General features: G+C 40.6%; 1 protein-coding gene across 5 annotated transcripts in view; it reads right to left on the bottom strand.

The window, feature by feature from the left end:
• Positions 1-7,009, bottom strand: part of SPATA6 (spermatogenesis associated 6) — a 166,169-nt gene extending 159,160 nt beyond the window's left edge. For all 5 annotated transcript variants that reach the window (XM_086387312.1, XM_086387303.1, XM_086387295.1 and 2 more), the window contains exon 1: positions 6,762-7,009. Coding sequence is in view for 3 of the 5 variants with exons in the window: in XM_086387295.1 (XP_086243421.1) it covers positions 6,762-6,812 (51 nt within the window). In the remaining 2 variants the exon portion in view is untranslated. The remainder of the gene's footprint in view (positions 1-6,761) is intronic.
• Between the last annotated feature and the right edge of the window lie 6,813 nt (positions 7,010-13,822).

Raw genomic sequence — 13,822 nt, forward strand, 5'->3', positions numbered from 1 at the left:
TTCAAATGAGTCAGCTCTTCGCATCAGGTGGCCAAAGTATTGGAGTTTCAGCTTCAACATCAGTCCTTCCAGTGAACACCCAGGACTGATCTCCTTTAGGATGGACTGGTTGGATCTCCTTGCAGTCCAAGGGACTCTCAAGAGTCTTCTCCAACACCACAGTTCAAAAGCATCAATCCTTCAGCGCTCAGCTTTCTTCACAGTCCAACTCTCACATCCATACATGACCATTGGAAAAACCATGGCCTTGACTAGACGGACCTTTGTTGGCAAAACAATGTCTCTGCTTTTTAATATGCTGTCTAGGTTGGTCATAACTTTCCTTCCAAGGAATAAGCGTCTTTTAATTTCATGGCTGCAATCACCATTTGCAGTGATTTTGGAGCCCTGAAAAAATAAAGTCAGCCACTGTTTCCCCATCTATTTCCCAGGAAGTGATGGGACTGGATACCATGATCTTAGTTTTCTGAATGTTGAGCTTTAAGCCAACTTTTTCACTCTCCTCTTTCACTTTTATCAAGAGGCTCTTTAGTTCTTCTTCACTTTCTGCCATAAGAGTGGTGTCATCTGCATGTCTGAGGTTATCGATATTTCTCCTGGCAATCTTGATTCCAGCTTGTGCTTCCTCCAGCCCAGCATTTCTCATGATGTACTCTGCATATAAGTTAAATAAGCAGGGTGACAATATACAGCCTTGATGTACTCCTTTTCCTATTTGGAACCAGTCTGTTGTTCCATGTCAACTCAATTTAAGCAGAGCTGCCAGTGATGCTATGATTTTCTGAAAAAGTAAACTCTTAACAGAGTTCCAAACAAAACAAAGTACACTCTTTCCTCACTTTAGATGATAATTGCATCACTGGAAAAGTCACTGTACTTAAAACTTTTCCACATACAGACACACATACACACACACAAAAGGTCTGTCTTTATACATAAAACAGAGTTAGATTCTTAATCTCTAATCATAAACAGGCTTTCATATATATGTATAGATATATATTCAAGGGAATATTCAAGTCATGCAGAATAACAGACAAACAACACCAACAGAAACACCCCCAACACACACACACACTGCAACCACTATGACAAACACAGGTAGCCAACAAATTCTTAGAATGATCCCTAGGGCATAGTACCAGCCCTTGAGAACAACAGATTCATGGACACCAAGATATGTACGAATATTCTCACTGCAATGCTATCTGTAATATTCAAAAAGAGGAACACTGGTAGTTAAAAGTCCATCAATAGGGGAATAAGAATTAAATCTCTAATGCAAACATACAGCATTATGCAACAATCAGGGCTTCCTAGGTAGTTCAGTGGTAAAGAATCTGCCTGCCAATGTAGGAGATACGGGTTCTATCCCTGGGTTGGGAAGATCCCCTGGAGAAGGAAATGGCAATCCACTCTAGTATTCTTGCCTGGGAAATCCCATGGAGAGAGGAGCCTAACGGACTATAGTCCATGGAATCACAAGAACGTCAGGCGTGACTTAGCAACTAAACAACAACATCAACAACAACAAAATCTAACAATTAAGGAAATGAACTAGATTTGCAAGAATCAACACTTGGCGACAAATTTTAGAAACAGTGAAGTGGGAAAACAGATTTGCAGAAGGCACCTACATTATTTCCTGCAGTCTATGGGGTCGCAAAGAGTTGGACACAACTTGGTGACTGAACAAGAACCTACAGTATTAAACCATTTGTGTAAGATTTTAAAACAGAGCAATAGTATACAGATTATGTATGCGTACACAAATATGTAGCAACTGTAAAAAACCTGAATGAAAAGAACACAGTCCAACTTCAGGATATTTATTACATTACCTTTAGGAAGGGAGGGAGGAAAACTGGACTCAGAAAGAGGTGCAAAAGGGCCTTAAACTAGATCTGTAACATTTTCTTAAAAACAAAAATCTTCAGAAAATGTAAAATGAGCATTTGTTAAATCAGGGTGGTGAAGGATGACAGTATTTAGATTTTCTTTTTCTGTAAGTCTGAAGCACTTTATAGGCAAAGTTTTAAAAAGTCTGTATTCCAGGGAAATACCAACTGCAGCATAACTGAGTAAGGAAACCAGATGACCATCACAGACGATCAGATGAATAGTAACAGAAAAGGACCTAGATCTGTTTGTTTCAATGCTGTCAGTAATGTGACTGAGGTGACTGAGGTAACAAGGTGAGGTCAATATAGAGAAGAAAAAATGGGAATTATATAATATTGACTAACTCCAAACTGACACTATTCAGGTAAAGCAAATTGGCTGGTTTTACTGCCCAGGCATTGGGCTTTACTCTTATACCTCCAATTTCTTCTGTCTATATTCCTAAAAAAAAAAATCTCATGGAAACTGCACTACTGAATAAGAAGAAGGTAGAGAGAAGCAGTGGTAAATATACTTTTTTATATCACATTTGTTTCAAATATCAAAAGTGTAAGTGATAGGAAATATAATTTTTGGCTGCTCTTTAAAATTGAGTTACTTGGCATATTATATCATTCTCCCAAGATTCCTTGAGAAAAGTCACACTTTCTTTCCCAGCAATATATTTTCTCTCAAATCTTGGTTCTGTTGAGCAACTCAAAATATTGTGTTATACACCAAAACCTTTCCTGTTTACTCATTTTTGCTCTCATGTGATCACAGTATCAAAGATGAGCTTGCCACAAATACAAGACTGCAACAAAACATAAACATGGAAAGGGGAGAAGAAAATGAAGTGCCACATTTTCAATAAGCCAGTAGAAATTAAACACCTAATTTGCAGTTTAGAAGAGCAAATTAAATGTCACCACAATGGGAAAAAAAAATCAGACAATAACATGGGATATTCTGTATCCGAGTCTGGTCTCCTTAACATAATGTGCATAAAAAGACCTTTTCAGGAATGAATGTGCCTAGTAGCTTTATCCAAGACAGTCACAACCTGGTAACAATCCAAATAATCAACAATAAAGAGAAGGCATAAACATGCTGTGGTGTACAACAAAATCTGGTGTGAACCATATGATAGAAATCTATTGTGAACCATATATATATATATATATATATGATATATATAACCATATAACCATATGATAGCTACTACACAATATAAAGGAATGACTACTGATAAGCACAGCAACATGGATGAGTCTCAAAAATACAATGAGCAAGAGAAGCCCACAGAAAATATTATACACTATATAGCTCATTTCGGAGAAGGCAATGGCACCCCACTCCAGTACTCTTGCCTGGAAAATCCCATGGACAGAGGAGCCTGGTAGGCTGCAGTCCATGGGGTCGGTAGGAGTCTGACATGACTGAGCGACTTCACTTTATTTTTTCACTTTCATGCATTGGGGAAGGAAATGGAAACCCACTCCAGTGTTCTTGCCTGGAGAATCCCAGGGTTGGGGGAGCTTGGTGGGCTTCTGTCTATGAGGTCGCAGAGTCAGATACGACTGAAGCGACTTAGCAGCAGCAGCAGCATATAGCTCATTTAATATGAAGCTCAAATACTGGCAAACTAATCTGTGGTGAGTGACAGAAATCAGAGTAAGTGTTCCCTTTGTGCAGGGTTTAAAAGGAGGAACAAGGGAATTTACTGGGGTGCTGCAAGAGTTCTAAACCTTGATTTGAATAATGGTTATATAAAAGTGTATGAATTTATCTAAATCCACAAAAGAAAAGACATTGTGGAAAAGAAAAAGTAGAACTGCTTTATATCAAAATGAACTAAAATGATCTAACAACCAAATGCAACATGTAAACTTTGATTGGATCCTGGTTTGGAAAAGCCAACTATACAAGTCATTTCTGTGACGATGAGGAAAACCTGAAAGTGGACTAGATACTAAGAAAGCATCGATAATTATCATAGCTGTGATAATAGTCTTGAGGTTATGTAGAGCAATGTTCTTATTTTTAGAAGACATATACTAAAGTATTTAGGACTCTCATAGCAACAATTCTGTCATATTTTAGCAAAAAAAAATATTATAAATATACAAATTTACAGATATATCAAACTAACGAACACAGGTCATGGGATATAGCTACTCATTGTACTATTCTCTCAACAACTCTGTATGTTTGGGAAAATGTCAGTAAAAAATTGAGGGGGAAAAGAAGATGTCAACTTTTTTAGATCTTGAGTGATCTTCAGGATACATTATAGAAAGTATAAAACCAAAGTGCAGAGTAGCTTATGTAATATGCTATCTATCATGAAGGAAAGAAAGGAAAGTAAAAAATATATATGGGAAGGGGCAGTGTACTGTGTGTGTGTATCCAATGAGATTATATTACAAGAGGAAATACTAGAAGAATCAATAAAAATGGTTTCTTAGAGCAGATGAAAATAGATGGAAGATATGTTTGAATAGGGCTGGAAGTGAGACTTCTTGGAATGTATCATTTTATACAGTTTTGACTTTTAACCCATAAATGTAAAGAATTGAATTAAATTGAAAAAAAAAATGAAATTGAAAAGACGTTAAAAATATCTTTGCTCATATAATTCCTCTATTCAATCAAAGCTGAATCAAGCTTGTTTAACCTATATGATTATTAACAGTTTTTATATATATTTTTTTTGCTCCTTCTGAGCATCAGAGTAATTTAATGGGGCTTTTGCTGGTCAGAAATCTTAGCCTGTTGCTGCAGATCTGCCCCTAAAAATAGTCATGCTATTTTCTCATCTGTAAAATAATAATAATAATAATAATCCAATGAAAGTTAAGATTTCTTAGAACTGTAAAATTCTTGATTCAAATGTTTGTTGAAAAAAACCAGGAATGTTTCCACATGCATAATTTCTTAAGCCACGATGAACAACAAAGTTCCACTGTATAGTCATTCACTTTCCCTCTGATAATACTGGAGAGAAAGGCTGGTGAAATAACTTTTCTCTCTTCAGCCCCTTCAAGCAGTAGTCAGTTACCACAAAGCACTGATACTTCCTCTAAGCAAGAATGGATTGGCCAAGGAAGGGATGCAACAGCCAGCCCATCAGGCAGCTGCTCTCCGCAGGCTGCTAAACTCCATTGGTCAGCACAGGAGGAAGCAGCCAGAAACAAAGTCTAGAGAGGCTGAACTCCAGAGTTTTACTAACTGCCAAGCAGTTCAGGAAGCTTTGTGTATTCTTTTGCCAAATGAATCCTCCTTTACAAAAAGGCAGCTGTGGGATTAGAAAAGCATCTGAAACCAAAACTACAGAGTTTCTGACATTGCAAGGAATAAAATCTCTGCAGCCTTAAACATAAAACAAGGGAGCCAGAAACTCTGTTCTTCACCCCTGCCTCACACTCTGCCCTACCCGGCCTTCCTTTCTTTAAGACCCAGCAAAAGATGTAAGACAGTCTTGTGATTTCCCTGGAGGTTTCAGGGGCTGTGCCTCACTGGCCTCACTGTAATGTGAGGAAGAATAGACAGGAAAGCAGGGGATGCTTTCGGAGAGGTTGGGGGGCGGGGGGCCTGGATGACAGGGTGTGCAGGAAGGAAGGGGAGTTACTGGCTATGTAAAGCATTAAAACACACCACACATCCATGCACCCATACACACACACACACAGTTTTGCTGGGAGATGAAAGAGCTGAGAAATAAAAGGACTTAAAGAAGTAGAAAAAGAAAAAAAAAAAGGACTGAAGGAGGAGGAATTGTGTTTCCAAACTGCTTACAGGTCTAAAACAGAGGTATGGAAAGACTTTTGGGTGGATTTCCTCTAGAAGAGAGAAGCTGGGCTTTCGTCTTAAGAGGAGAAAGGAGGGTTCTGTAAAGCATGAAGGGGAAGGAGATCAAAACCCCTTGGAAGGTCCTCTGAGATTGTTCAGAGGGATGGTGTTTGCTCAGAGCTTGGAGAGGTCCTGGGCCCTTCTCTTGAGGAAGGACACGGGAGTTCTCTGCCTCAACTGGACTTCCACAGCAACGTCGGGGACAGGACCCTCTTTGGCATCTCTTCCGTAGGGTTGCGGGTCGTCTCCAGCAAGTTGAGAGAATGAGTAGTTTCCTCTTAACGTTGGTGCCTTTCTTGGAGTGAAGGGAAGGATCGGGGATCCCTCTCAACATTGGGAGAGTTTGGGGACTGCAGGAACTTGAAACGGTTTCTGAGGGGTGGCCCTGGGGTGGCGGGGCGGGGGGCGGGGGGGGGGGGGCGGAGATGGCAAGCTGCCGCGCGCAATGATGACACACTTCGGTTGTGGAGTGCAGGGATTCTACTTTGGAGATTTGAGAGGAAAGGCCCCTTCACTAATCAGAAGCTTGCTAAACAGTTCGAAGGAATCCACCAGCACTGATTTGAGAAGAAATCCATCCCCCAGTCCCCGCCCCTAAGACTGGGGAGCACTCAGGTCAGTAATAATCTCTCACGAAAAGAACAGGAGCAGAGAAGAGGAATTTTTAAAAGAAACCCCTACCCCCCTACCCCAATCCATGGAAAGTTAAGCACGCGGAGAGCAGGACTTTCAAAAGTGGTTTAGAAAGGATGTGAAGAAACTCTAACTGGAAGCTGAGAGGAAGTTAGGGGAGCTGAGGGGTGGGGATCAGAACTCTGTGTGGCTGGAGTGGGAGGGCATTCATGATTTTTGAGGCTAAGGAAGACCCAAGTGACACGGGGTCAGGGCTCCACAGGGATGACTCAGAAGGTGGAGGAAGTTTCTAGGTGAACCTGGGTTCTCGGAAGTAAACACAGGCGGCGTCCCGAGTAAATTCCCGAGGCTCACGACACCCGGGCGGCGGCGATGGGGCCGCGACCAGTACTCACAGAGCGGATCTCCAGCGCCAGGGCGCATTGCAGCGCCTTCACCTTCGGCATCCGGGCGGGGTTGGGGCGGCGGGGACAGACCCCGGCCGCGGACCCGAGGGAGGCGAGGAGACGCAGGGCGGGGCTAGGACGGGGAGGAGACGAGGTGGCGGCGGCGGTGACGGCTGTGGCCCCCAGGCCGGGGCCCGCGGTCCAGCCTGGGTCCCGCCCGAGCAGCAGCGGTGCGCGGGGCGCGGACTCGTTGTCATAGCAGCTGGGAGGGGCGGGGCCGGAAGAGAAGCCCGGCGGGAACGCGCGGGAGCCGCCTCTAGAGTACGATGGCCTGGGGGAGGGGCTTGGCGAACGCCGGGAGGGGCAGGGCCGCGCGAGGAGGCGGGGCCGCCGAAGAGTCAGGGTGGGCGGGGCAGTTCGTCTGTGACGTCAAACTACGAGCCCAAATCCAGAGGAGGAAGAGAATAGCTGTATTAATAGCACAGTATGCAGGGCAGGGAGGAGGACTCAAGAGCCCTGAGTTCCAGCGTGGCAGTGGCAACTTGTGGTAGTGGCGTCTCCAACTATAAAGAATTATAATGGTTTTTCGTTTTCTTATTTGAATTTCACGATATAGTTTTCAAAGCCAGCATGAGAAAACAGGGTTGGAGAAGATCCTTGTTCAATTCAAAGTTATAACCAAGATTGCACCTTAAGAACTCTCCTGTAAAACTCTGGTTCCTCCCTGAGAAGAGGGTTGTCAGTCAAATCACCTATCTCTTCCTAATCTCCTATTCTGTGACTTTTTTGTTACGGCATCCACCTTCCCTTCAAGGATTCGTGTCTAATAACTATATGCATCCCAGAGTATATTGTTTTAAATTGTTTAAAATTGAACTGTCAGTGAAGTGCCAACAGTGTTTATTGTTTTAAATTGAACTGTCAATGAAGTGCCTACAAATCTAGTTGTGAAGCACCTGAGCCATAGACTGTCAAAGATGAAACGAATCTAAGATTTTGCTCAAATCAATCATTTTAAAACCATGTTTAGGGTGAAATTTAATCTCTGGTTCCTCTCTTTTCTAAGTCCAGCTTGAACAACTGAAAGTTCATGGTTCACATATTGTTGAAGCCTGGCTTGGAGAATTTTGAGAATTACTTCACTAGCATGTGAGATGCGTGCAATTTTGCAGTAGTTTGAACATTCTTTGGCATTGCCTTTTTTGGGGATTGAAATGAAAACTGACCTTTTCAAGTCCTGTGGCCACTGCTGAGTTTTCCAGATTTGCTGGCATATTGAATGCAGCACTTTCATAGCATCATCTTTTAGGGTTTGAAATAGCTCAACGGGAATTACATCACCTTCACTAGCTTTGTTTGAAGTGATGATTCCTAAGGCCCACTTGACTTCACATTCCAGGATGTCTGGCTCTAGGTGAGTGATCACACCATCATGGTTATCTGGGTCATGAAGATCTTTTTTATATACTTCTTCTGTGTATTCTTGGCACCTCTTCTTCTGCTTCTGTTAGGTCCATACCATTTCTGCCTTTTATTGTGCTCGTCTTTGCATGAAATGGTCCCTTGGTATTTCTAATTTTCTTGAAGAGATCTCTGGCATCTAGCAGATGCCAACATCCACTGGATCATCGAAAAAGCAAGAGAGTTCCAGAAAAATATCTATTTTTGCTTTATTGACTACACCAAAACTTTTGACTGTGTAGATCACAACAAACTGTGGAAAATTCTGAAAGAGATGGGAATACCAGACCACCTTCCCTGCCTCCTGAGAAATCTGTATGCAGGTCAAGAAGCAACAGGTAGAACTGGACATGGAACAATAGACTGGTTCCAAATTGAGAAAGGAGTACATCAAGGCTATATATTATTACTCTGCTTGTTTAACTTCTCTGTGGAGTATATCATGGGAAATGTTGGGCTGGATGAAGCACAAGCTGGAATCAAGATTGCCGGGAGAAGTATCAATAACCTCAGATATGCAGATGATACCACCTTATGGCAGAAAGTGAAGAACTAAAGAGCCTTTTGATGAAAGTGAAAGAGGAGAGTAAAAATGTTGGCTTGAAACTCAACATTCAGAAAACTAAGATCATGGCATCTAGGCCCATCACTTCATGGGAAATAAATGGGGAAACAGTATAAAGAGTGGCTGACTTTATTTTGGGGGTCTCCAAAATCACTGCAAATGGTGACTGCAGCCATAAAATGAAAAACGCTTGCTCCTTGGAAGAAAAGCTATGACCAATCTAGCTGCTGCTGCGTCGCTTCAGTCGTGTCTGACTCTGTGCGACCCCATAGACGGCAGCCCACCAGGCTCCCCTGTCCCTGGGATTCTCTAGGCAAGAACACTGGAGTGGGTTGCCATTTCCTTCTCCAATGCATGAAAGTGAAAAGTGAAAGTGAAGTTGCTCAGTCGTGTCTGACCCTTCACGACCCCATGGACTGCAGCCTATCAGGCTCCTCTGTCCATGGGATTTTCCAGGCAAGAGTACTGGAGTGGGTTGCCATTGCCTTCTCCATGACCAATCTAGACAGCATATTAAAAAGCAGAAACAATACTTTACCAACAAAGGTCCATCTAGTCAATGCTATCGTTTTTCCAGTAGTCATGTATGGATGTGAGAGTTGGATTATAAAGAAAGCTGAGGGCCAAAGAATTGATTCTTTTGAACTGTGGTATTGGAGAAGACTCTTGAGAGTCCCTTGGACTGCAAGGAGATCCAACCAGTCTATCCTAAAGGAAATCAGTCCTGAATATTCATTGGAAGGACTGATGCTGAAGCTGAAACGCCAATACTTTGGCCACTTGACGTGAAGAACTGACTCATCTGAAAAGACCCTGATGCTGGAAAGACTGAAGGCAGGAGGAGAAGGGGACGACAGAGGATAAGACGGTTGGATGGCATCACCAACTCAATGGACAAGAGTTTGAGTAAGCTCTGGGAGTTGGTGATGGACAGGGAGGCCTGGCGTGCTGAAGTCCATGGGGTTGCAAAGAATTGGACATGACTGAGCAACTGAACTGAACTAAACTTAGTGTGAAATACATCATACATACAGAAGTATATAAACCAATTTCATCTTAAACAATAATAACAATACAGCAATACCTGTGCAACTAACATACAGCTTAATAGAACATTACCAGCGTCTTAGAAATGTCCCAAACATTTCATTGCCTTCCTTGCCCTGAAAGTAACCACTACCCTGACTTTGTCACAATAATTCCCTTGGTTTTCTAAATACTTTTGAGTTCATGATTGCATTTCTAATCAAAAAATTATTTAACTTTTTTCTGTTATTGATGTGATATAGACGTAATTAATACTATATGTATTCTGTGACTTGCTTCTATCACTCTTACGCAGTAGGATTCTCCCAATGTTGATGCTGTGTAACAGGAAGCTTTTTCCATGATTGGATGGTGAAATATGTCCGACATAACACAAGAATATACATTGATTTCGTTATACTTAAAGAGCCCCTTGATGAAGGTGAAAGAGGAGAGTGAAAAAACTGACTCAAAATTCAACATTCAAAAAACTAAGATCGTGGTATCCAGTCCCATCACTTCATGATAAATAGATGGGGGAAAAGAGGAAACAGTGACAGATTTTATTTTCTTGGACTCCAAAATCACTGTGGATGGTGACTGCAGCCATAAAATTAAAAGACACTTGTTCCTTAGAGGAAAAGCTATGACAAACCTAGACAGTATGTTGCAAAGCAGGGACATCACTTTGCTGACAAAGGTCATACAGTCAAAGCTATGGTTTTTCCTGTAGTCATGTATGGATGTGAGAGTTGGACCATAAAGAAGGCTGAGCACCAAAGAATTGATGCTTTCGAAATGTGGTGCTGGAGAAGACTCTTGAGAGTCCCTTGGACAGCAGGAAGATCAAGCCTAAAGGAAATCAACACTGAATATTCATTGGAAGGACTAATGATGAAGCTGTAGCTCCAATACTTTGGCCACCTGATGTGAAGAGCTGACTCATTAGAAAAGACCCTGATGCTGGGAAAGATTGAGGGCAGGAGGATAAAGGGATAACAGAGGATGAGATGATTGGATGGCATCATCGATTCAATGAAAGTGAGTTTGAGCAAATTCTGAGAGATAGTGAAGGGCAGGGAAGCCTGACATGCTACAGTCCATGGGTTCAAAAAGAGTCAGATGTGACTTAGAGACTGAACAGCAGCATTGATGGTTACCTGTACTGTTTCCGTTTTTAGCTGTTAACAACAATGTTGTTGTAGACATTCTAGTCCATGTCTACTAGTGCATATATGCTACAGGAGTGGATTGACTGGGTTTTAAGTTTTGCACATGTGGGACTTTAATAAGTAATGACACACCATTTTCCAAAGTTGTTGTATCAATTAATATTCCTACTGGGAGTGTATATGAGTTTTTATTTTCCACAGATCTCATGATATTTGGATAGAAATCCAGGATCCCGGTTTTATTTTGTTTCCTGAATAAGCTAGATTTCCCAACAATATCTACTAAACATTTTATATTTTATCTCATTGATTTGTGGCACTGCCTGTATCATACATTAACTACCCAAAGTTCTGTCTTAAAGATTTCTATTCTGTTCTTGTGTTCTATTTGTCTTTCTTGAAATAGTAAAACACTGCATTATTACTAGGCTTCTTAATACCCCATTTAGCAAGTTTCTTTCTCCATCTTTCTCGATTTATTTAACTCTGTGATCTTTTATTCTTTTTTTATTTTAGAGTAAGCTTATCAAGTTTCTCATGCAGTTCAACTGGAATTTTTATTGTGATACATTAAATTTATAGACTAATTTGGGGAACTGACATCTTTGTAATATTGCATCATCCTATCCAAGAACATAAAATGTTTCTCTCTCAGTTCATCTTCTATATTCTTTGCTAGAGTTTTCAAATTTTCTGCATAAAGGTCTACTTAATCCTGGGTGTTTAATTATAGTTTTTTTTCTTTTTACTATTGAAAACAGTTTCTTACTTTTCATTATATTTGCTAATTATTGCAACTGTAGAGACATTTTTATTTTTATAAGTTTAATCTGCCAAATCTGTTAAACTTGTACTATTTGGAATAGTTTCTCTGTTCCATTGTTATTGATTTTTTTTTATTGCAGAGATGATAAGCACTGTATTGCATTTTGATTGCCACCATAACAAATCACTACAAACTTGGAGGTTGAAAACAATACATGTTTATTATCTTACTGTTCTGTAGGTCAGAAGTCTGATGCAGGTCTTCCTGTGCTAAAATCAAAGGATTTTATTGGGTTCCTTTCTAGGAGAACCTGTTTCCTTTTCAGCTTCCAGATGCCACCAACATTCCTTGGCTCATGATCTCCTTCCTCCATCTTCAAAGCCAACAGTGAAGAGTCAAGTCGTTCTCAACTTGTTTCACTCTGACCTACTCTTCTGTCTCCCTCCTTCCTCCTTGAAGGACTCTTACGATTACAGTGAGGCCACTCAGATAATCACCTTTCTCAAGGTCACGTGATTAACAATTCTAATTCCATGTGTCAACTTAATTCTCCCTTTGCCACTTAAGATAACATGTTCATAGATCCAGGGATTAGGATATGGACATCTTTGGGGGCTTATTATTCTGTCTCCCACAAGCACCAAGTGAAAGTGAAAGTTGCTCAGTCGTGTCCGACTCTCTGCGACCCCATGAACTATACAGTCCATGGAATTCTCTAGGCCAGAATACTGGACTGGGTAGTCTTTCCTTTCTCCAGGGGATCTTCCCAACCCAGGGATCAAACCCAGGTCTCCCTCATTGCAGGTGGATTCTTTACCAGCTGAACCATAAGGGAAGCCCAAAAGGAATTATAATTGTATTGCATCAAATTGCTTCCCAAGTGGTGCTAGTGGTAAAGAATCCTCCTGCAAATGCAGGAGACACAGGAGACATGGGTTCAATCCCTGTGTCGGGAAGATCCCCTGGAGAAGGAAATGGCAACCCACTCCAGTGTTCTTGCCTGGAAAATTCCATGGGCAGAGGAGCCTGGCAGGCTAGAGTCCATGCAGTCTCAAAGAGCTGGACACAACTGAGCATCTGACCACACACACATTGCATCAAAATACATCAAATGTGTTAAAAATCCTTGAGTTGGTAAAAATACTTGAAGGGGAAGAAAGGCATGAGTCAGCTTTGAGTAATTTAAGAACCAACTCATTCTCTAATTTGATAAATAAAAAGAAAGAAGCAAGCATTCATACTGAATTTCTTGTTGGAATTATACCCCAGGGTGACCAAAGAATTGATGAGTGGTCTTTATAGAAGACTCCAAGTGATAAATGAACAGAGAGAATGAAGAATTAGAATATTCATGGCTACTAAAACCATTAGTGAAAAGCTGAAAAGGATTTTTATCATGGGTTGGGTCAGTGTGACAACATTCAAACACATTGATCAATCTTAATATCACAAAAAGAGAGAAAATCAGACATTATATCCCTTTTGGTACAATAAAATATGAACTTTCATGACAAAAGAATCAAACTTGAATCTCACCAAAGCATCCAAATATATCACCAATGTACAGGAAATATAATGTTTAAAGTAACTAACTTGTTAAATAAAACCATAGGGATTTAAGCAGCAAAATGAAGACCATATGATTTTTTTCAACAAATTGCAAAGGAAAAAATCAAAAAAGAGACCCTGTGGACCCTGTGTATTAAAAGAGTGAAAAAGACAGTCTAATATGAAGTGCTTATGAAGCAAGAGTAGAAATTTGAATGCTGACTTACTTAAGATAATCTTAAATAATTTTTAAAATCTTTTTTTTTTTTTTAGGAATGGAATGGTGCTGGGATCTAGTTATTTAAAAAAAGAGCCTATATATTTTATAATATCATATACACTAAAGCATTTATGGATGAAATATGATGTCTGGGATTTGCTCCAAAAACTTCCAGTGGAGGTGGGAGCTGTTAGTGTTGAACAGTGGTTGAGGTATGGATAAAACAAACTATCCTTCTAATTGTTGATGGTAGGTATGTTGGAGTTCATTATAGTGTTTTTTTTCTATTTTTTGTATGAACTTAATTCTTAT

This window comes from Bos grunniens, chromosome 3, assembly GCF_055505025.1.
Source record: "Bos grunniens cultivar Pamir isolate PY7600 chromosome 3, Bosgru_T2T1.0, whole genome shotgun sequence".
NCBI lineage: Eukaryota > Metazoa > Chordata > Mammalia > Artiodactyla > Bovidae > Bos > Bos grunniens.